Genomic DNA, 22,590 nt, shown 5'->3' on the forward strand with positions numbered 1-22,590 from the left:
GAGCTAAGTACAGGTAAAATCCTAGAGGAAACCCTGGTTGAGTCTACTTTCCAACAGATGCTGGGAGACAAATTCACCTTTCAACATGACAATAACCTAAAATACAAGGCCAAATATACACTGGGGTTGCTTACCAAGATGATATTGAATGTCCCCGAGTGGCCTAGTAACAGTTGACTTAAATCGGATTCAAAATCTATGGCAAGAATTGATAATGGCTGTCTAACAATGATCAACCAACTTGACAGTGCTTGAAGATTTTTTTAAAATTATAATGTGCAAATATTGTACAACCCAGGTGTGTAAAGCTCTTAGAGAGAGATTAATCCAGAAAGACATGTAATGTAACATGTAATGACTCAGGGGTGTGAATACTTATTAATTAGATATCTGTATTTCATTTTCAATCCATTTGCAAACATTTCTAAACCATGTTTTCAGTTTGTCATTATGGGCTAGTGTGTGTAGATTGGTGAGAAAATAAACCAATTTAATCCATTTTGAATTCAGGCTGTAACACAAAATGTGGAATAAGTCAAGTGGTATGAATACTTTCTGAAGGCACTGTATACCCACAGCAAGATTGTTTGTGATAACGGAAGATAAAGGAAAATAATCAAATACACAACCAAAGTTTTCATATACTGTATCTTGTGTGGATATAAGCTTGCCATGACGTAGAAAAAGCTTTACATTTCCAACTGCCACAGTTACAAACCCTTACAAAATGGATTCTGCTCAGAAAATCACACGTCTACAAAAAAAAAAAAAACACTGTTCAGAAGTCTCCATTACAAATGTTGCGCGGTGTTGCGCGGTGTATACATTCCTGCAGTGAAAAGGAAACAGCATGACCATGTGAATATTATCCATACATAGGTTGAAAACCCTTTAGCATGATATGGGTCTTTCACAGACAGGTCCAAAAGCTTGAAGTGGAATGCTTGACTTTAACATCCAAAAGACCAGAAGTGTGAAATGTAAGCACTGGACTTTTAGGTTCTTCATTCGCCTTTCAAAAAGTAACTTCTTCGTGAACTTCGAGTCGGAGTAGTTTTCAGCGAGTAGGGTGGAACGTGAGCTGATATAATTTAAGCCAAGCTCCTCTGCCGTGGCTTGATCCTCAGATACAGCTAAAAAATAAGAAAATACCATTTTAAAGATCATATAACTATGGTAAACGGGGCTGAGATTCTCATTTAGATGTCTCAATTTAGATTCAGCATTATTACATAATATTCTTAAGTGACAGGATTTCCCCCACTAGTTAAAGAAATCTATTAATCATTGCCAGATCTGGGATGATCTCCATATGTGAACTGGCAGACAAGTTTTTGTCAAGGAGGTTACGCTTAGAGCTGGTAGGTCTTTACAAGGCACGTGTGACTAAGAAATGTTAGCGTTGCATAGCACAATGTATTACTAATACAACTAATATAAGGACAGAACATTAGACAGGAGTAGAAACTAACATGGGCATTGTTTAATGCGTTTCACAGGACAAAACATTCCCAGCTTTCCAACGTAGGTAAGCAGGGGGGTGTTACAGGTGCCCTAAAGGGACAAACTAGAATGATAAATACACAAAGTCGCTCTGGATAAGAGCGTCTGCTGAATGACTTAAATGTAAAATGTAAATGTTTTCCCGAGTCTTCTAATCGGAGAAGTAGACCCCCAAGGGCAATTTCTTCCCAAATAGATTGCAAGTTGCCCTTTTCACCAGGGGCACAGTTTTGGTTTTAGAAGAGGGGGTGACATAATTATTCTTATACATTTTTCTTCAGTTGGATAAACACTCCAAGCAGCCTACCCGACCGCTCGGAGGCGTCCGCATGGTCATAAAGTACACCGTTGCCTCGTTTTGTACAGGGGTCCCCAGTGAACGTTGCGCACTTGCTTTTCACTGAACATGTTCTTCCAACCTCCAGCACCGGGGCCAGTATTCACAACATCTCAGAGTAGACCTTTTCACATTTAATTTGCCAAAATGTATCACTTTAAGCAACTGGTCGATTATTTGCTTTATATGCAGAGCTCACCCTGTTATAATGGAAATTTTACGGTATATGGACAGATCCTAGATCAGCATTCCTCCTCTTAGACGCTTTGTGGAAATGGCCCTTGGTCAAAACTACTGGATATGTGTATGTCCACTTTTCTTATACTTAACCACTGCTCTGAATACAATATGGAGCTGCAGCCCACAGACAATTTGCTGGATTCCAAATTGACTGCTCTTCACTCTGCCTATGATTTTTGCCACATTTCTTACACCTATCCAATCATTTCAGATCTACAGGAGTGCTTAGGGCTTAGGATCTAGGGGTAGAGCATATGTGTGGCCAGGCTAGTGTCTCTACTCTCTCTCCTGCTCACCCCTAGCAGGTTTCTTGGAATGTAGCCCTCTCGGCCTCCGCAGCGGCCCCACCACCACTCTCTCGTCCTTGTCCTTGCACCGCAGCACCGTCATGCAGTCGCCTTCCAGGAAGTCCAGCTCGTCATCGTCCTCAGCGTCGTAGTCCCACAGGGCGTACACCACCCCACGGTTCATGATGCCCATCTTCTCCCGTACACCTGCATCAACACAAAGTCACACCCAACTCGTCAGGAACAAGACGTTAAGATTCAATTTCCGCTAAAACGTGTTATGGATGTCATGTTTTGTCTTATATTGTCTTGTCATTTTGCTTTCCCTTCTGTTCGTTTTCCCCCTGCTGGTCTTTTTAGGTTCGTTCCCTTTTTTCTCTCTCCCTCCCTCTCTCTCTTCTCTCTATCGTTCCGTTCCTGCTCCCAGCTGTTCCTATTCCCCTAATCAATCATCTAATCTTTCCACACCTGTTCCCTATCTTGTCCTCTGATTAGAGTCCCTATTTCTTCCCTTGTTTTCTGTTTCTGTCCTGTCGGATCCTTGTATATTGTTCACCGTGCTGTGTCTTTGTCTCGCCCTGTCGTGTCGTGTTTCCCTCAGATGCTGCGTGGTGAGCAGGTGTCTGAGTCTGCTACGGTCAGTGCCTTCCCGAGGCAACCTACAGTTTATGGTCGAGTCTCCAGTCTGTCCTCGTCATTACGAGTGGAATTGTTTTTTATGCTTTGTTTACCGTTCCGATTTGTCTAGGAGTATTGCATATTTCCTTTACTGGAATAAAGACTCTGTTTTTGCCAAGTCGCTTTTGGGTCCTCATTCACCTGCATAACAGAAGGATCCGACCAAAGAATGGACCCAGCGACTACAGACGCTCGTAACACTGCCGTCGAGATCCAAGGAGCCATGCTCGGCAGACACGAGCAGGAATTGTCTGCTGCTCGTCATGCCGTGGAGAACCTGGCCGCTCAGGTTTCCGACCTCTCTGGACAGTTCCAGAGTCTTCGTCTCGTGCCACCTGTTACTTCCTGGTCTGCCGAGCCTCCGGAACCTAGGGTTAATAACCCACCTTGTTACTCCAGGCAGCCCACGGAGTGCCGCTCCTTTCTCACCCAGTGTGATATTGTGTTCTCTCTCCAACCCAACACATACTCTAGAGAGAGAGCTCGGGTTGCTTACGTCATATCACTCCTTACTGGCCGGGCTCGAGAGTGGGGCACAGCTATCTGGGAGGCAAGGGCTGATTGTTCTAACAATTACCAGAACTTTAAAGAGGAGATGATTCGGGTTTTTGACCGTTCAGTTTTTGGTAGGGAGGCTTCTAGGGCCCTGGCTTCCCTATGCCAAGGTGATCGATCCATAACGGATTACTCTATAGAGTTTCGCACTCTTGCTGCCTCTAGTGACTGGAACGAGCCGGCGCTGCTCGCTCGTTTTCTGGAGGGACTCCACGCAGTGGTTAAAGATGAGATCCTCTCCCGGGAGGTTCCTACCAGTGTGGACTCTTTGATTGCTCTCGCCATCCGCATAGAACGCAACCATCTCCCTCCTCTGGCTCAGAGACTGAGCCCATGCAGCTGGGAGGTATTCGCATCTCGACTAAGGAGAGGGAACGGAGGATCACCAACCGCCTGTGCCTCTATTGCGGACTTGCTGGACATTTTGTCAATTCATGTCCAGTAAAAGCCAGAGCTCATCAGTAAGCGGAGGGCTACTGGTGAGCGCTACTACTCAGGTCTCTCCATCTAGATCCTGTACTACTATGTCAGTCCATCTACGCTGGACCGGTTCGGGTGCTACATGCAGTGCCTTGATAGACTCTGGGGCTGAGGGTTGTTTTATGGACGAAGCATGGGCTCGGAAACATGACATTCCTTTCAGACAGTTAGACAAGCCTACGCCCATGTTCGCCTTAGATGGTAGTCATCTTCCCAGTATCAGATATGAGACACTACCTTTAACCCTCACAGTATCTGGTAACCACAGTGAAACTATTTCTTTTTTGATTTTTCGTTCACCTTTTACACCTGTTGTTTTGGGTCATCCCTGGCTAGTATGTCATAATCCTTCTATTAATTGGTCTAGTAATTCTATCCTATCCTGGAACGTTTCTTGTCATGTGAAGTGTTTAATGTCTGCTATCCCTCCCGTTTCTTCTGTCCCCACTTCTCAGGAGGAACCTGGCGATTTGACAGGAGTGCCGGAGGAATATCATGATCTGCGCACGGTCTTCAGTCGGTCCCGAGCCAACTCCCTTCCTCCTCACCGGTCGTATGATTGTAGTATTGATCTCCTTCCGGGGACCACTCCTCCTCGGGGTAGACTATACTCTCTGTCGGCTCCCGAACGTAAGGCTCTCGAGGATTATTTGTCTGTGTCTCTTGACGCCGGTACCGTAGTGCCTTCTTCCTCTCCGGCCGGGGCGGGGGTTTTTTTGTTAAGAAGAAGGACGGTACTCTGCGCCCCTGCGTGGATTATCGAGGGCTGAATGACATAACGGTTAAGAATCGTTATCCGCTTCCCCTTATGTCATCAGCCTTCGAGATTCTGCAGGGAGCCAGGTGCTTTACTAAGTTGGACCTTCGTAACGCTTACCATCTCGTGCGCATCAGAGAGGGGGACGAGTGGAAAACGGCGTTTAACACTCCGTTAGGGCATTTTGAGTACCGGGTTCTGCCGTTTGGTCTCGCCAATGCGCCAGCTGTTTTTCAGGCATTAGTTAATGATGTTCTGAGAGACATGCTGAACATCTTTGTTTTTGTCTACCTTGATGATATCCTGATTTTTTCACCGTCACTCGAGATTCATGTTCAGCACGTTCGACGTGTACTCCAGCGCCTTTTAGAGAATTGTCTCTACGTGAAGGCTGAGAAGTGCTCTTTTCATGTCTCCTCCGTTACTTTTCTCGGTTCTGTTATTTCCGCTGAAGGCATTCAGATGGATTCCGCTAAGGTCCAAGCTGTCAGTGAGTGGCCCGTTCCAAGGTCACGTGTCGAGTTGCAGCGCTTTCTAGGTTTCGCTAATTTCTATCGGCGTTTCATTCGTAATTTCGGTCAAGTTGCTGCCCCTCTCACAGCTCTTACTTCTGTCAAGACGTGTTTTAAGTGGTCCGGTTCCGCCCAGGGAGCTTTTGATCTTCTAAAAGAACGTTTTACGTCCGCTCCTATCCTCGTTACTCCTGACGTCACTAGACAATTCATTGTCGAGGTTGACGCTTCAGAGGTAGGCGTGGGAGCCATTCTATCCCAGCGCTTCCAGTCTGACGATAAGGTTCATCCTTGCGCTTATTTTTCTCATCGCCTGTCGCCATCTGAACGCAACTATGATGTGGGTAACCGCGAACTGCTCGCCATCCGCTTAGCCCTAGGCGAATGGCGACAGTGGTTGGAGGGGGCGACCGTTCCTTTTGTCGTTTGGACAGACCATAAGAACCTTGAGTACATCCGTTCTGCCAAACGACTTAATGCTCGTCAAGCTCGTTGGGCGTTGTTTTTCGCTCGTTTCGAGTTTGTGATTTCTTACCGTCCGGGTAGTAAGAACACCAAGCCTGATGCCTTATCCCGTCTTTTAGTTCTTCTGTGGCTTCTACTGATCCCGAGGGGATTCTTCCTTATGGGCGTGTTGTCGGGTTGACAGTCTGGGGAATTGAAAGACAGGTTAAGCAAGCACTCACGCACACTGCGTCGCCGCGCGCTTGTCCTAGTAACCTTCTTTTCGTTCCTGTTTCTACTCGTCTGGCTGTTCTTCAGTGGGCTCACTCTGCCAAGTTAGCTGGTCATCCCGGCGTTTGAGGTACTCTTGCTTCTATTCGCCAGCGCTTTTGGTGGCCTACTCAGGAGCGTGACACGCGCCGTTTCGTGGCTGCTTGTTCGGACTGCGCGCAGACTAAGTCAGGTAACTCTCCTCCTGCCGGTCGTCTCAGACCGCTTCCCATTCCTTCTCGACCATGGTCTCACATCGCCCTAGACTTCATTACCGGTCTGCCTTTGTCTGCGGGGAAGACTGTGATTCTTACGGTTGTCGATAGGTTCTCTAAGGCGGCACATTTCATTCCCCTCGCTAAACTTCCTTCCGCTAAGGAGACGGCACAAATCATCATCGAGAATGTGTTCAGAATTCATGGCCTCCCGTTAGACGCCGTTTCAGACAGAGGCCCGCAATTCACGTCACAGTTTTGGAGGGAGTTCTGTCGTTTGATTGGTGCGTCCGTCAGTCTCTCTTCCGGGTTTCATCCCCAGTCTAACGGTCAAGCAGAGAGGGCCAATCAGACGATTGGTCGCATACTACGCAGCCTTTCTTTCAGAAACCCTGCGTCTTGGGCAGAACAGCTCCCCTGGGCAGAATACGCTCACAACTCGCTTCCTTCGTCTGCTACCGGGTTATCTCCGTTTCAGAGTAGTCTGGGTTACCAGCCTCCTCTGTTCTCATCCCAGCTTGCCGAGTCCAGCGTTCCCTCCGCTCAAGCGTTTGTCCAACGTTGTGAGCGCACCTGGAGGAGGGTGAGGTCTGCACTTTGCCGTTACAGGGCACAGACTGTGAGAGCCACCAATAAACGTAGGATTAAGAGTCCTAGGTATTGTTGCGGCCAGAGAGTGTGGCTTTCCACTCGCAACCTTCCTCTTACGACAGCTTCTCGTAAGTTGACTCCGCGGTTCATTGGTCCGTTCCGTGTCTCCCAGGTCGTCAATCCTGTCGCTGTGCGACTGCTTCTTCCGCGACATCTTCGTCGCGTCCATCCTGTCTTCCATGTCTCCTGTGTCAAGCCCTTTCTTCGCACCCCCGTTCGTCTTCCCTCCCCCCCTCCCGTCCTTGTCGAGAGCGCACCTATTTACAAGGTACGTAAGATCATGGACATGCGTTCTCGGGGACGGGGTCACCAATACTTAGTGGATTGGGAGGGTTACGGTCCTGAGGAGAGGAGTTGGGTCCCGTCTCGGGACGTGCTGGACCGTTCGCTGATTGATGATTTCCTCCGTTGCCGCCAGGATTCCTCCTCGAGTGCGCCAGGAGGCGCTCGGTGAGTGGGGGTACTGTCATGTTTTGTCTTATATTGACTTGTCATTTTGCTTTCCCTTCTGTTCGTTTTCCCCTGCTGGTCTTTTTAGGTTCGTTCCCTTTTTCTCTCTCCCTCCCTCTCTCTCTTCTCTCTATCGTTCCGTTCCTGCTCCCAGCTGTTCCTATTCCCTAATCAATCATCTAATCTTTCCACACCTGTTCCCTATCTTGTCCTCTGATTAGAGTCCCTATTTCTTCCCTTGTTTTCCGTTTCTGTCCTGTCGGATCCTTGTATATTGTTCACCGTGCTGTGTCTTTGTCTCGCCCTGTCGTGTCGTGTTTCCCTCAGATGCTGCGTGGTGAGCAGGTGTCTGAGTCTGCTACGGTCAGTGCCTTCCCGAGGCAACCTACAGTTTATGGTCGAGTCTCCAGTCTGTCCTCGTCATTACGAGTGGAATTGTTTTTTATGCTTTGTTTACCGCTCCGATTTGTCTAGGAGTATTGCATATTTCCTTTACTGGAATAAAGACTCTGTTTTCGCCAAGTCGCTTTTGGGTCCTCATTCACCTGCATAACAATGGAGGGCAGAATGTTAGAGTAGATGAGGGTAGCTACATTTTGTAAACCAGTGGAGGGGTCGAGTGCAAAACGGGAAAAAAGAGTAGACACTGATTGTTTTGAGCAAATAATGTTTGTGCTTGGTCTCCAGTCAGATTACACTAGCGGTCTCACCGTAGAGGAACAGGGAGCACTGTGCGTAGCCCTCCTCCATCACCTCGCACTTGTCTGCCGCTGTCTGCATGTCACTGTAGGTGGTGGCTAACACAGCAGCCCCGGACTCCACCAGGAACTTACACACCTGCACATTGTTACAGGAGGCCGCACAGTGCAGTGGAGTCCTGGGAGAGAGACAGACACGGAGAGGTAGAGTGAGGTAGGGATGGAAGGAGGTAGAGAGGAGGTAAGAGGGAGAAGGAGATAAGAGGGAACAAAGTGGGAGAGTTGGAGGAGATAAGAGGAGGGGTGAGGGAGAGAAGGAGGGGAGAGATAAAAAAAACTAACTCTTATAATAGTGGGTGACTGGATAACATCATTCACATGAAAACATTGGATGTGACGTGCTACTGGTTGATGGGGGTGACAACAGCTTTTATAAAGCTACTGTAAAGTGACAACAATCACTATAAAGTTACTGTAAAGGGACAACGGCAACTAAAGTGACAATGGCCACTGTAAAGTGACAATGGATCACCAGCCATCGCTGTCGGCAGTGTTGGCGTTCACGCCAAACTGCACCAGGAACTTGACAATCTCGGTGTGGCCGGGCTCCAAGCATACAGCCGCATACAACCCGCTGATGTGCGCCTTTGGAACATCTACATTTTTTGTTGTTGTTAAGTCTAAGAAATATATTTAATATAAGAAATATATTTAATATACACTATCACAATAAATCCATTATTTATTTTAGGCAGGTCTAAAACATTATGATTATGAAGAAAATATATTTCAGAAGAACAGACTGATTTGACCTAGGTACATTATTTGGCTATGCGCCATAGGCTGTAGGCTAGTTCATTTAGCAAACAAGATATGTTTATAATTCCTGTGCTATTATTTTATACAGTATTACATGGTTTTTTAGTAATAAGAATAGAATTGAACTTAGTGTGCCGTCGGAAAGTATTCAGACCCCTTGACTATTTCCACATTTTTTTATGTTACAGCCTTATTCTAAAATTGATTAAATATTATTTTTCCCCTCAGCAATCTACACGCAATAATGACAAAGCGAAAAGTGTTTTTAGAAATTGTTGCCAATTTATAAAATAAAAAAAAATGAAATATCACATTTACATAAGTATTCAGACCAGGGAATAGGAGACTAGCCAGGATCGAGGGAAAGATGAATGGAGCAAAATACAGAGAGATCCTTGTTGAAAACCTGCTCCAGTGAACTCAGGACCTCAGACCGGGGTGAAGGTTCACCTTTCAACAGGTCAACGACCCTAAGCACACAGCCAAGACAACGCTGGAGTGGCTTCTGGACAAGTCTCTGAATGTCTTTGAGTGGCCCAGCCCAGACTTGAACCCAATCGAACATGTCTGGAGAGATCTGAAAAATAACAGAGCTTGAGAGGATCTGCAAAGATGAATAGGAGAAAATCCCCAAATACAGGTGTGCCATGCTTTCATACCCAAGAAGACTCGAGGCTGTAATCGTTGCCAAAGATGCTTTAACAAAATACATATGTATATGTATTTGTACTATTTTCTACATTGTATAATAATAGTGAAGTCATCAAAACTATCAAATAACACATATGGAATCATGTAGTAACCAAAACAGTGTTAAACAAATCAAAATATATATTTTACTTTATGTAAAATTAGTATCGATTTAGAATGAATTGCCCCTTATCAAATGGCCAGGAACAGGGGCAAAAAACATCTGCTCTTGAATAATGAATGGAGGCCGCTTTCCTGCCATGGCGGACTGGTAGGCTACTCCAGATTTATAGTGGAGCATGTGCTTAATATGAGCAGCTGAAAATAAATGTAGTAGCAGTATCCTCTTCAGTGGCAACCATCAAAACCCTGCTTTCACACTGGATTACATATAGAAAAGTCTGGGCTTATAAGAACACGCATTTCATATACAGGCCCACATAAGCTCTAATTTGCATATTGGGGTTTTGAAAAAATCAGCACCTCAGAAAGCGCTGTCCATTTTGTTGCGTTAGGCTTTGAAACAACATCCACAATGACCATGTTTTCCAGTGAGTTTCAAGCTGTTGTTGAACTTCTTTCTTCAAATTGATCAATCAGTGTGGTGAGTTTGAAAAACACTGTTCTGATAAATGTTTGATGTGATTTTCAATTGCATTTATGTCCGAGTGGTTATACTAGAGGGACAATAGAGCGCTGAGTACCAGGCGAGTTGGGTACAACCAACGCATGTCCAGAGTGCATAAAAGGAGATTACCTTGACTCAACGGTTACATGGAATTTTACTGGGGTCATGACTCATGACTGCCGGTGTGGAGGTAATATGGTCACCGCAACAGCCACACTGGCAAGTGGATTTTACACCCTTCAAAGACAGATCCTCTGGTGGGCGTATATGTTGTATACAGTTGAAGTCGGAAGTTTACATACACTTAGGTTGGAGTCGTTAAAACTCGTTTCTCAACCACTCCACAAATTTCTTGTTAACAAACTATAGTTTTGGCAAGTCGGTTAGGACATCTACTTTGTGTATGACACGAGTCATTTTTTCAACAATTGTTTACAGACAGATTATTTCACTTATAATTTACTGCATTACAATTCCAGTGGGTCAGAAGTTTACATACACTAAGTTGACTGTGCCTTTAAACAGCTTGGTGTAGTCGATTTACAAGTTAATTGACATAATTTGAGTCAATTGGAGGTGTACCTGTGGATGTATTTCAAGGCCTTCAAACTCAGTGCCTCTTTGCTTGACATCATGGGACAATCTAAAGAAATCAGCCAAGACCTCAGAAAAAAATTGTAGACCTCCACAAGTCTGGTTCATCCTTGGGAGCAATTTCCAAATGCTTGAAGGTACCACGTTTATCTGGTACAAACAATAGTACGCAAGTATTAACACCATGGGACCATGCAGCCGTCATATCGCTCAGGAAGAAGACGCGTTCTGTCTCCTAGAGATGAACATACTTTGGTGCGAAAAGTGCAAATCAATCCCAGAACAACAGCAAAGGATCTTGTGAGGATAATGGAGGAAACAGGTACAAAAGTATCAATATCCACAGTAAAACGAGTCCTATATCGGCATAACCTGAAAGGCCGCTCAGCAAGGAAGATGCCACTGCTCCAAAACCACCATAAAAAAAAGCCATTTTGCAACCGCACATGGGGACAAAGATGGTACTTTTTGGAGAAATGTCCTCTGGTCTGATGAAACAAAAATAGAACTGTTTGGCCATAATGACCATCGTTATGTTATGAGGAAAAAGGGAAATGCTTGCAAGCCGAAGAACACCATCCCAATTGTGAAGCACAGGGGTGGCAGCATCATGTTGTGGGAGTGCTTTGCTGCAGGAGGGACTGGTGCACTTCACTCTCTCTGATGGTGTATGGAAAACCAACTCTTGACTTGTGGTTGTGTGGCTCTTTAATAAATGTTGGCAGATTGGGATAGGTTTGCATGCCGTTACCGCTGGTCAGCTCCCAATGTTTTTAAGCTGCGGCCTGGACCCAGGGCCATATGGCCAGGCTCAAGTGACTTTACTATTGAATCAGCGTAGCAGTAGCAACCCTCCCCCGTTCCCAACCCCCACTGTGCTGAGCATTACTCTGGGAGCTGAAAAAAGACAGTACTGGGTGAAAAACGAACACAACCCAGTCACTGAAAAGTTCACATTTTCATATGGCATTCGGGACAATGGGAAATGTCATGGGAAATCTCCACCGACAGCCACGGAGCAGTACTTTTGACTAATCGCCTAATGGATTTATGAATAGCGTAAATGTAGCAGCAAGAAGATTGTGTATGTCTGTCTGTGTGCTTGCTTACTGGTCCTTACTGTTACTGGGAACAGTTGTAAAGGCCCTCCGTAACCTCAGAGGTGGGATGAGTTTAACAACGGTAATCAATGACATTTGGAACCAGATAACAGAGTTCGGTGGAGCCTATCAACTAATCTGTTATTTACTACCTGTATCACCCCTGACCCTGCTAAATAATTGTGTTGTTTCCACAAAATGTGTCCCCCAAATAACTGGTGTCACTTTTTGGTGCCAACCTTGGCTGATACCGCACTTATAGATGAGATGTCCTTGCAAGTTGAGTAAAAATCAAGTCTCAGTTCACATAACCAAGTGACGGAACAGCCTGAAATAGATTTCGCCTTAGCACCTCGTTTATGAATTCTACCAGGGCTAACAATAATCTCCCAGGATCGACATATATAAAGAAATACAAGATGTTGGGCCAACACCATAGGGCTCCCAAGAGGAACAGGCAGGCATGCAGAGTTATATCTCTCTCACCATCATTACAGTTTAACAATGCAGGATCATTGTTCTTCAAATAATAGTTAGAATTCTTGTTTTGTGTCTACTTTCCAACCCGTGTTCAACTAGCAAAATGACACAACTGATAAGGCAACTATCTTCTTCTTCACTGGGTTCAACTGTTGTTGTCAAGATATGTCATCCACTCATTAGTCAAGATTTGTTTTAAAGAACTGGTTTAAAGAAGAAAAGGGAAATGTTTAGATGTTGTTGTGGATGACATGTTGGCTCCAATTCACACCACTAGGGTATACTACGGTATACTAGGGTGAACACAGTAACCATGTACTCTACCATGTCCAAGGTCTATAAGGACAGTCATCCTCACTTGGAAACACAAGGAAATCTGACCGATTAAGATTCTGGAGGTTGTTCCCGATTTTGCCATTGCAAACGTAATCACCAAAGCATATATACATATATATATATATATATATATATATATATATATATATATATATATAATATTTATTTATTTATTTATTATCTAACCTTTATTTAACTAGGTAAGTCAGTTAAGAACAAATTCTTATTTACAATGAAGGCCTACACTGGCCAAACCCGGACGATTGTGCGCCCCCCTTTGGGACTCCCAATCACAGCCAATGATGAAATATGACTTTCCATAAGTGAAATAGGCTATTCCCACTAGGCACAAACTGTTTTTTATTTTTTTATAAAAAATGTTGTACATTTTTTCTCCCCAATTGGTAATCGCATTCTTGTCCCATCGATGCAACTCCCCTACGGACTCGGGAGATGCAAAGGTCAAGAGCCATGCGTCCTCCAAAACACAACCCTGCCGAGCCACAGTGCTTCTTGACACACAGCTCACTTAACACTTCCATGTTAAGCGAGCTGTGTGTCAAGAAGCACTGTGGCTCGGCCGCACCAATTTGTTGGAGGAAACATCGTCCAACTGGCGACCGTCGTCAGCTTGCAGGCACCTGGCCTGCCACAAGGAGTCGCTAGAGCGCGATGGGACAAGGAAATCCTGGCCGGCCAAACCCTCCCCTAACTCGGACAATGCTGGGCCAACTGTGCGCCGGCTCATGGGTCTCCCGGTCACAGCCGGCTGTGACACAGCCTGAGATCGAACCCGGGGCTGTAGTAACGCCTCAAGCACTGCGATGCTGTGCCTTAGACCGCTGCACCACTCGGAAGGCTGATGTTTTTTTATGAGATCATAATCAATCAATTTGACACTCATTTGATTTACACACAAAAAGGCAATTGTCAAAAACATTATCACCATGTCATCCAACAATGTTGTGTATGGACAGAATAGCGTACACTTGGATTGTGTTAGACAACCACAAACCTTTAAATTGAGATTTTACTTGTGTGTGGTCCATTGAAGCTTTTCTTGCAAAATATGGTGTAGTAGCCTAATTGGCAGTTAACCTCATATGCATGCAGCATGATTTTAAACCATTCTTTAATTTCTGAAATGTCATTCCCGTAATTGCTGGACTATTAAGCGCACCTGAATATAAACCGCACCCACTGAATTATAAAAAAATATGTATTTTGAACATAAATAAGCCGCACATGTCTATAAGCCGCAGGTGCCTACCGGTACATTGAAACAAATTAACTTTACACAGCCTTTAAACGAAACACGGCTTGTAACAAAATAAATAGGCTTTAACGGAACACAGCTTGTAACAAAAATTAAAACAGTAGCCTACCAAGAAAGCCATTGGTCACCATCTTCCTCCTCCTGTGCACTGAAACCACTGAAGTCATCTCCTTCTGTGTCGGTGTTGAATAGCCTCAGAATTGCTTCATCCGATGTTGGATCGTTTTTATTGTCGCTCTAGTCACTTTCATCCGGAGGCAAATACCCCGCTGAGCTCATGCTGCCCCTTCAACACGCAGCAGTCCAGCCTTTCGAAATCCGTTGATGATAGTGGATTTTTTGACAATCCTCCACGCTGTCAGGACCCACTGGCAGACTAGACCAAAAGATGCTCTTCGCCTGCGACCCGTTTTGGTGAAGGATTTCTCCCCACTTGTCATCCAAGCCTCCCACTGAACAAGGAGCGCCACCTTAAATGCACGATTTACACTGATGTCGAGTGGCTGCAAATACTTTGGGCCATCTGCTTTTCTTCCCTCTGAAAGCTTTTGTTGTCTTTCTGCACTGAGTCAGTTCCTCACGCTGCGGTTTCCAACGTCTTATCATCGACTCACTAAGGCCAAGCTCCCATGCAGCAGCTCTATTTCCTTTTCCAACAGCCAGATGTATCGCCTTCAAGCTGCATCATATGCATTTCTCCGTGTCTTTGCCATGATGAGGGTGACAAAATTACTACCGTAATCAGAATGATGGGAAGTTTGAGCGCGCTCGATTTACATCACATTATGTGACGGTGCTCAGTTTTTTGGCGGCATGAATCTTGTGAAAGTGGGAAAAATCCATAAATTAGCCGTGTCATTGCATAAACCACGAGGTTCAAAGTGTGGGAATAAAGTAGCGGCTTATAGTCCGGAAATTACGGTAGTCATGAGATATGATTTAAGGAAAGCAAAACCTGCTAGCTAGACATTCAGAGAAACATGGACTTTCTGAAGCACATTAGCATTAGTATGTCGTTCCCATAGCAACGATAAAAACATTCCCTAACCAGAAACCGTGGATTGATGGCAGCATTCGCGTGAAACTGAAAGCGCGAACCACTGCTTTTAATCAGGGCAAGGTGTCTGGTAACATGACTGAATACAAACAGTGCAGCTATTCCCTCCGCAAGGCTATCAAACAAGCTAAGCGTCAGTACAGAGACAAAGTAGAATCTCAATTCAACGGCTCAGACACAAGAGGCATGTGGCAGGGTCTACAGTCAATCACGGACTACAAGAAGAAACCCAGCCCAGTCACGGACCAGGATGTCTTGCTCCCAGGCAGACTAAATAACTTCTTTGCCCACTTTGAGGACAATACAGTGCCACTGACACGGCCTGCAACAAAAACATGCGGTCTCTCCTTCACTGCAGCCGAGGTGAGTAAGACATTTAAACGTGTTAACCCTCGCAAGGCTGCAGGCCCAGACGACATCCCCAGCCGCGCCCTCAGAGCATGCGCAGACCAGCTGGCCGGTGTGTTTACGGACATATTCAATCAATCCCTATACCAGTCTGCTGTTCCCACATGCTTCAAGAGGGCCACCATTGTTCCTGTTCCCAAGAAAGCTAAGGTAACTGAGCTAAACGACTACCGCCCCGTAGCACTCACCTCCGTCATCATGAAGTGCTTTGAGAGACTAGTCAAGGACCATATCACCTCCACCCTACCTGACACCCTAGACCCACTCCAATTTGCTTACCGCCCAAATAGGTCCACAGACGATGCAATCTCAACCACACTGCACACTGCCCTAACCCATCTGGACAAGAGGAATACCTATGTGAAAATGCTGTTCATCGACTACAGCTCGGCATTCAACACCATAGTACCCTCCAAGCTCGTCATCAAGCTCGAGACCCTGGGTCTCGACCCCGCCCTGTGCAACTGGGTACTGGACTTCCTGACGGGCCGCCCCCAGGTGGTGAGGGTAGGCAACAACATCTCCTACCCGCTGATCCTCAACACGGGGGCCCCAAAAGGGTGCGTTCTGAGCCCTCTCCTGTACTCCCTGTTCACCCACGACTGCGTGGCCACGCACGCCTCCAACTCAATCATCAAGTTTGCGGTCGACAACAGTGGTAGGCTTGATTACCAACAACGACGAGACGGCCTACAGGGAGGAGGTGAGGGCCCTCGGAGTGTCGTGTCAGGAAAATAACCTCACACTCAACATCAACAAAACTAAGGAGATGATTGTGGACTTCAGGAAACAGCAGAGGGAACACCCCCATACCCACATCGATGGAACAGTGGTGGAGACGGTAGCAAGTTTTAAGTTCCTCGGCATACACATCACAGACAAACTGAATTGGTCCACTCACACAGACAGCGTCGTGAAGAAGGCGCAGCAGCGCCTCTTGAACCTCAGGAGGCTGAAGAAATTCGGCTTGTCACCAAAAGCACTCACAAACTTCTACAGATGCACAATCGAGAGCATCCTGGCGGGCTGTATCACCGCCTGGTACAGCAACTGCTCCGCCCTCAACCGTAAGGCCATCCAGAGGGTAGTGAGGTCTGCACAACGCATCACCGGGGGCAAACTACCTGCCCTCCAGGACACCTACACCACCCAATGTTACAGGAAGGCCATAAAGATCATCAAGGACATCAACCACCCGAGCCACTGCCTGTTCACCCCGCTATCATCCAGAAGGCGAGGTCAGTACAGGTGCATCAAAGCTGGGACCGAGAGACTGAAAAACAGCTTCTATCTCAAGGCCATCAGACTGTTAAACAGCCACCACTAACATTGAGTGGCTGCTGCCAACACACTGACATTGACACTGACCCAACTCCAGCCACTTTAATAATGGGAATTGATGGGAAATGATGTAAATATATCACTAGCCACTTTAAACAATGCTACCTTATATAATGTTACTTACCCTACATTATTCATCTCATATGCATACATATATACTGTACTCTATATCATCGACTGCATCCTTATGTAATACATGTATCACTAGCCACTTTAACTATGCCACTTTGTTTACTTTGTCTACATACTCATCTCATATGTATATACTGTACTCGATACCATCTACTGTATGCTGCCCTGTACCATCACTCATTCATATATCCTTATGTACATATTCTTTATCCCCTTACACTGTGTATAAGACAGTAGTTTTGGAATTGTTAGTTAGATTACTTGTTGGTTATTACTGCATTGTCGGAACTAGAAGCACAAGCATTTCGCTACACTCGCATTAACATCTGCTAACCATGTGTATGTGACAAATACAATTTGATTTGATTTGAGCAACAATAGCGGAATCGGCAGGTCACCTTAAAAATAAAAAAAAGTCTGCCATTGAAACTAATGCAAACAGATGAAACTCGTGAAAATAAAGTCCCACAATAAGAACTACGGCACTAATATTTGTGCAAACTCTTTAGAATTGTAATCTGTGGGTGTCACGGAGTAGGCTGAATCCCCATTTTATGGACCCATGATCCATAGGTAAGGCTGTACATGCTCAATACACATACAGTAGGTTGACTGGTGAGTTTAAAAGGAAAATTCCACCCAAAACCACTCATTTCTTGAATTTACAGTGTTAAAAAAAACAAATATGTGAGAATAATATTTTTTGGTGAACAAATGTTTCCTTTTGGCATTATAACAAAGGTTGGTAGCAATAATGAAAATCGTTGTGGAGATATGTTGCATCTCAAGTCAATTACACAATCCACAATGCAATACTCTCCATGGGCTGGCTGGCTAACTAACTAGCAAACATAGCTACACTCAATAATACCAAAGAAATATCAGCATGTAACGTAGATAGTACGTGCATTTTGTTTAGGAAATTTTACAGCTATCAATTTAGAAGTCTACAATCTCAACCTGCAGATCGATGTGCCTCAGGGAGCGGAGTCTGACATTCGCAACGGCAGATATACTATGTGATGGGAAACGTTGCCCATGCTACGTCAATGGGCCGTGGGGTGAATACTGGGCGATTCTGGGACAAGGAGTGCTCTCAGTCAAGGAGTGAATGAGTCTATTGGCCGGTAGCTCAAAAAACCCAACATTAGCACGAACTTCGTCAACAAGAAGTACAACATTACACATCTTTTACGAGATGTTAGATAATCTGTGTATCTATCTGTAGTATCGTATAGTTTTGGATTCATAACTTTACGTACTATCTGGATTGCGTGACGATTAGCTTAGAAACCGCGTGAAGCATCATGACAACGTGAACGCGATTGGTCGACAGTCTGCTGCGTGGGGCGTTATACGTTCCTTCAGTCATTGGAATCCATATTTTGGTCAACTGCACCATGCAATACACCCTGGACTTTAGAGGCAGACAACAGGAAAAATGAGCTAGACCCTCCATTAAATTACACATTTCTCGAGGTACGAATATCACAAAAAGATTATCAATGACACAGTCGAGAGGAGACATACTCTCGAGTTATGACATCGGCCAGTATTGAAATCTAGCATGTATGATAGACATTTTGATCTAAAACTCTTATTCCTATTAAACTTCCAGTGTAGTGAGAGCGATTATCACTGTGCTAAATGATACCAGAAGGATTTCTGCATGCTTGATTGCCAATAACTCAGATGCACATGAAAACATGAAATAACCCATTGAATGAACAGAACATCACCCAGAGATGCACAAAAACAATATAACATTCAAAAAGGGGGTAACCTTTCCTTTAATATGTTGCTAATTTCAGTGGTTTCAGAGTCCCGCAATAAACTACGACAGCTAATATTTGTGAAAACTCTTTACAGTTCTGTGGGTGTCACTGACTACTAGGCTGATACCCCAATTTTAATGAACCCAAGATCCATAGGTAAGGCTGTACATTGCAATATATGTATGGCTCCATTGCAATTCTGAAGTCTATACATCCACAGTGCAATTTCAACTGATTTTTACTTTGTGTCAGATTAATTAGTTATTGTCTTTTGTTGAATGAAAACAACACTCCAACCTTGTTTAGCAGTATCTAGTACAATGGTGTCATGATTCCACAATGTTTATCTGTTTGCATCAGTTTCAATTGGGGACTTTTATTTTGAATGCAAACCGCCGATTCCACTATTGTTAATCACCCTAATGTTGTATACAACACTCGGGCCAGTAACCGAAACGTCGCTGATTTAAATCCCGATTTGACTAGGTCAAAAATTTGTCAAGGTTACCAGTACTTAACCGTAATTGCTCCTATAAATCTGCTAAATGACAAAAATAGTATTTACAGAACCTGCTATTCGTTACGTTGACTGTCAGTGTCCTAAAAACATGTTCAGATTTTGTGTGGTAATCCTTCCTTTGTCTCAATATAACAGAAATATGGATGGTTGGTATGGCTGAGGGACGAGATTCAACATAGCCCAAGGAGTAAGATCACATGCTAAACAATTCTGTCTTGTCTAATCGAAATCTCAATCATAACACGAACATAAAAGGAACATGTAGTCTGTTACAATAACTCACCGGCATCATATTGGCAACGTATCACATGCAACGTTGGCTACTGCTATCTTCGATTCGAGGATATTAAATCCCTCACGTATTCGATAATCCAACAGAGCAGTGACATCAGATCTAGTTTATTCCCTTTTCTTTCGCCCGTCTATTATACGCACGAGCGCCTCTCTAATTTGACATTCTCCCGTTCCACAATTATTGATGTTGTCTTTACTGGAGACCTGTTGCAATGGAACTGTAACAAGGCCCTTCTCAATGACAACGATCTATAATCTTGAAATTATTTCTTATGATTAGTCCGGTGACCACCTGATCGACATGGTTATTTGGCCCAACAATGTGCAAATGTGCAACCATGACTAATAGAACGGCAGAAATAGCCAATTGTACGTCCTTTGTTAAATCCAATTTTCAATCCATCTTTATCTCTATCTACTTACATTTTTAGACGATGTGTATCTAGAAGTGTACTTGCCCACTAGGAAAGGTATCGGTTGAATTAACAAACGTCGGCAACCCAACCCTGAAGCAGTGAGGCGTTCTGCGAATATAATAATGCTGCGTTCCTAACCAAGTGGGAAGGTGGTAATCAGGTCATTTTTTAAATTTTACCTTTATTTAACTAGGCAAGTCAGTTAAGAACAAATTCTTATTTTCAATGACGGCCTAGGAACAGTGGGTTAACTGCATTTCGTCTCATCGTTGTCAGTGATCAGGCCCACTGTTGTGGTACGCAGTCGTGGGTGAACAGGGAGTACAGGAGGGGATTAAGAACGCACCCCTGAGGGGCCCCAGTGTTGAGGATCATCATGGCAGATGTGTTGTTGCCTACCCTTACCACCTGGGGGCGGCCCGTCAGGAAGTCCAGGATTCAGTTGCAAAGGGAGGTGTTTAGTCTCAGGGTCCTTAGCTTAGTGATGAGCTCTGAGGGCACTATGGTGTTGAACACTGAGCTGTAGTTAATTAACAGCCTTCTCACGTAGGTGTTCCTTTTGTCCAAGTGGGAAAGGGCAGTGTGGAGTGGAATAGAGATTGCGTCGTCTGTGGATCTGTTGGGGCGGTATGCAAATTGGAGTGGGTCTAGGGCTCTGTGATGATGGTGTTGATGTGAGCCATGACCATCCTTTCAAAGCACTTCATGGCTACAGACGTGTGCTACGGGTCAGTAGTCATTTGGCCAGGTTACCTTGGTGTTCTTGGGCACAGAGACTATGGTGAACTATGGTGGTTTGCTTGAAACATGTAGGTATTACAGACTGGTTCAGGGACAGGTTGAAAATGCCAGTGAAGACACTTGCCAGTTGGTCAGCACATGCTCTGAGTACATGTCCTGCTAATGTGAGTTACAGATTTTTCATTCTCATTGAAAGCAAGTCTAAGAAGAGGTAGATCTGTTCTATGTACGCTATTTTGATGCTTCCCGTTCTTGAGTTTAGTCTTTGCTCTCTTACTTTCAGTTTTGTACACCAGCTTCAAAAAGCTGAAAATACAATATTTTGGGTTATTGAAAATATATTTCACAGTGGTTTAGATGTTAAAATGATTCTCTACATTGCTTGTTTTGTCTGGGCGTATACCCTGAAAGTCTCGCAACCCAATGGTTGCTTGTTCAAATCTCATCACGGATAACTTTAGCATTTTAACTAATTAGCAACTTTGCAACTACTTACAACTTTTTAAGCTACTTAGCATGTTAGCTAACCCTTCCCCTAACTCTTCAACCTAACTCATAACCTTAACCTCTAGCCTAGCTAATGTTAGCCACCTAGCTGATGTTAGCATTAGCCACCCAGCCACCTAGCTAATGTTAGCAACAACAAATTGGAATTCGTAACATATCATACATTTTGCACATTTGTAACATATACGAATTGTAATTTGTAAGAGATCATACGAACTGAATGATGGACATCCACAAATTAATACTTAACATACTAAATGTAACACATACTAATTGGGAGTGTCCCGGATTTACATTTACTATGTTAAGTCTACCCCTGAGTCCAGGTTGGTTATAGAGGTCCTTTTCCTTTGTCAATGACATCAGAGTTGAGTTGAGAGAAGTGAGTGCTTATGTCGCGTTCAGATGCTAGTCGGAACTAGGAAACAATGTCATTTCCGACATGCTGATTCATTGAAAGCAGCAGGTGTATAACTACAACCAGCTAGGAAGTCGGGAATTTCAGAGTTTCCTAGTTCCGACTAGCATGTGAAAGCGTCATAAGCATCCACCCACCCATTAGAGATGATAGACGAGTTTCCCAGTAATTACCAGTTGGAGGGCCGGTTCAAATGGATTTTTCCAATCATATGTTAAATACCACCTTGCCACTTGGTTGTGAACGCAGCTTAATCCCCCCTGGCATCAATAAACTCCTCCTTGTTTCACCGTTTTGGGATGTGTCTTCTACCGCCCCCCTGACAATGTGTTGAAAAGCGGGATGTCCACAGTAGCATCGAAATCCAGGTACAATGTAATGTAGTTTAGGGAAGTTCAACCTGTAAATCTGGTCTGAATGGTTGCTTTAATACAGTAAGCATAATATAATTCACGTTGTTTTCTATTCTATATGCATAGTGGGAATGTATATGTTAGAGGTTACAAACATTATCATCAGCATAGAGCCCCACAGTGGAGGTGTTATAACACCCATAAAAGCTAGCAGTCCAACGGAAATGGTTCCAATCGTTTTTCCACCATCCATTTTTCCCATAGGGGATTTTAGTAACACTTAAAATAAGTGCTGTGTTTCGTGTAGGCTTACCCTGGCGTGACGTTTTGATAACCATGGAAATCTCTCTCCGACAAGGTGACTTTTATGGATATTATGACTCACACTGTGCTACTTTATAGGGTCGTATCTCTCCTCCCGCTTAATGTCATGCGGCTTTCAAGTGCTAGTCGGAACAAGGAAATTCTGAAATGTTTGACTTGCTAACTGGATGAACACAGCACTTATATAGCTACAAATTTAGCAAGTTGAACATTTCTGAGTTTCCTAGATTCTGACTGCACTAAACCATTTCTGTATGGACCTCACTTTGTGCACAGAGACATTGTCATGCGGAAACAGGAAATG

General features: G+C 44.4%; 1 protein-coding gene across 1 annotated transcript; it reads right to left on the minus strand.

Moving 5' to 3' along the window:
• Window positions 1-33: 33 nt before the first annotated feature.
• On the minus strand, window positions 34-20,066 carry LOC124016522 (apoptosis-stimulating of p53 protein 2-like). Its single transcript, XM_046332098.1, is given in 5 exon segments — window positions 34-1,133; window positions 2,377-2,437; window positions 2,439-2,574; window positions 8,090-8,256; window positions 19,951-20,066. Coding segments are annotated over 5 exon segments (408 nt in total). The 5' UTR covers window positions 19,953-20,066; the 3' UTR covers window positions 34-1,091.
• Between the last annotated feature and the right edge of the window lie 2,524 nt (window positions 20,067-22,590).

Source organism: Oncorhynchus gorbuscha, linkage group LG26 (assembly GCF_021184085.1).
Source record: "Oncorhynchus gorbuscha isolate QuinsamMale2020 ecotype Even-year linkage group LG26, OgorEven_v1.0, whole genome shotgun sequence".
NCBI classification, from domain to species: Eukaryota; Metazoa; Chordata; class Actinopteri; order Salmoniformes; family Salmonidae; genus Oncorhynchus; species Oncorhynchus gorbuscha.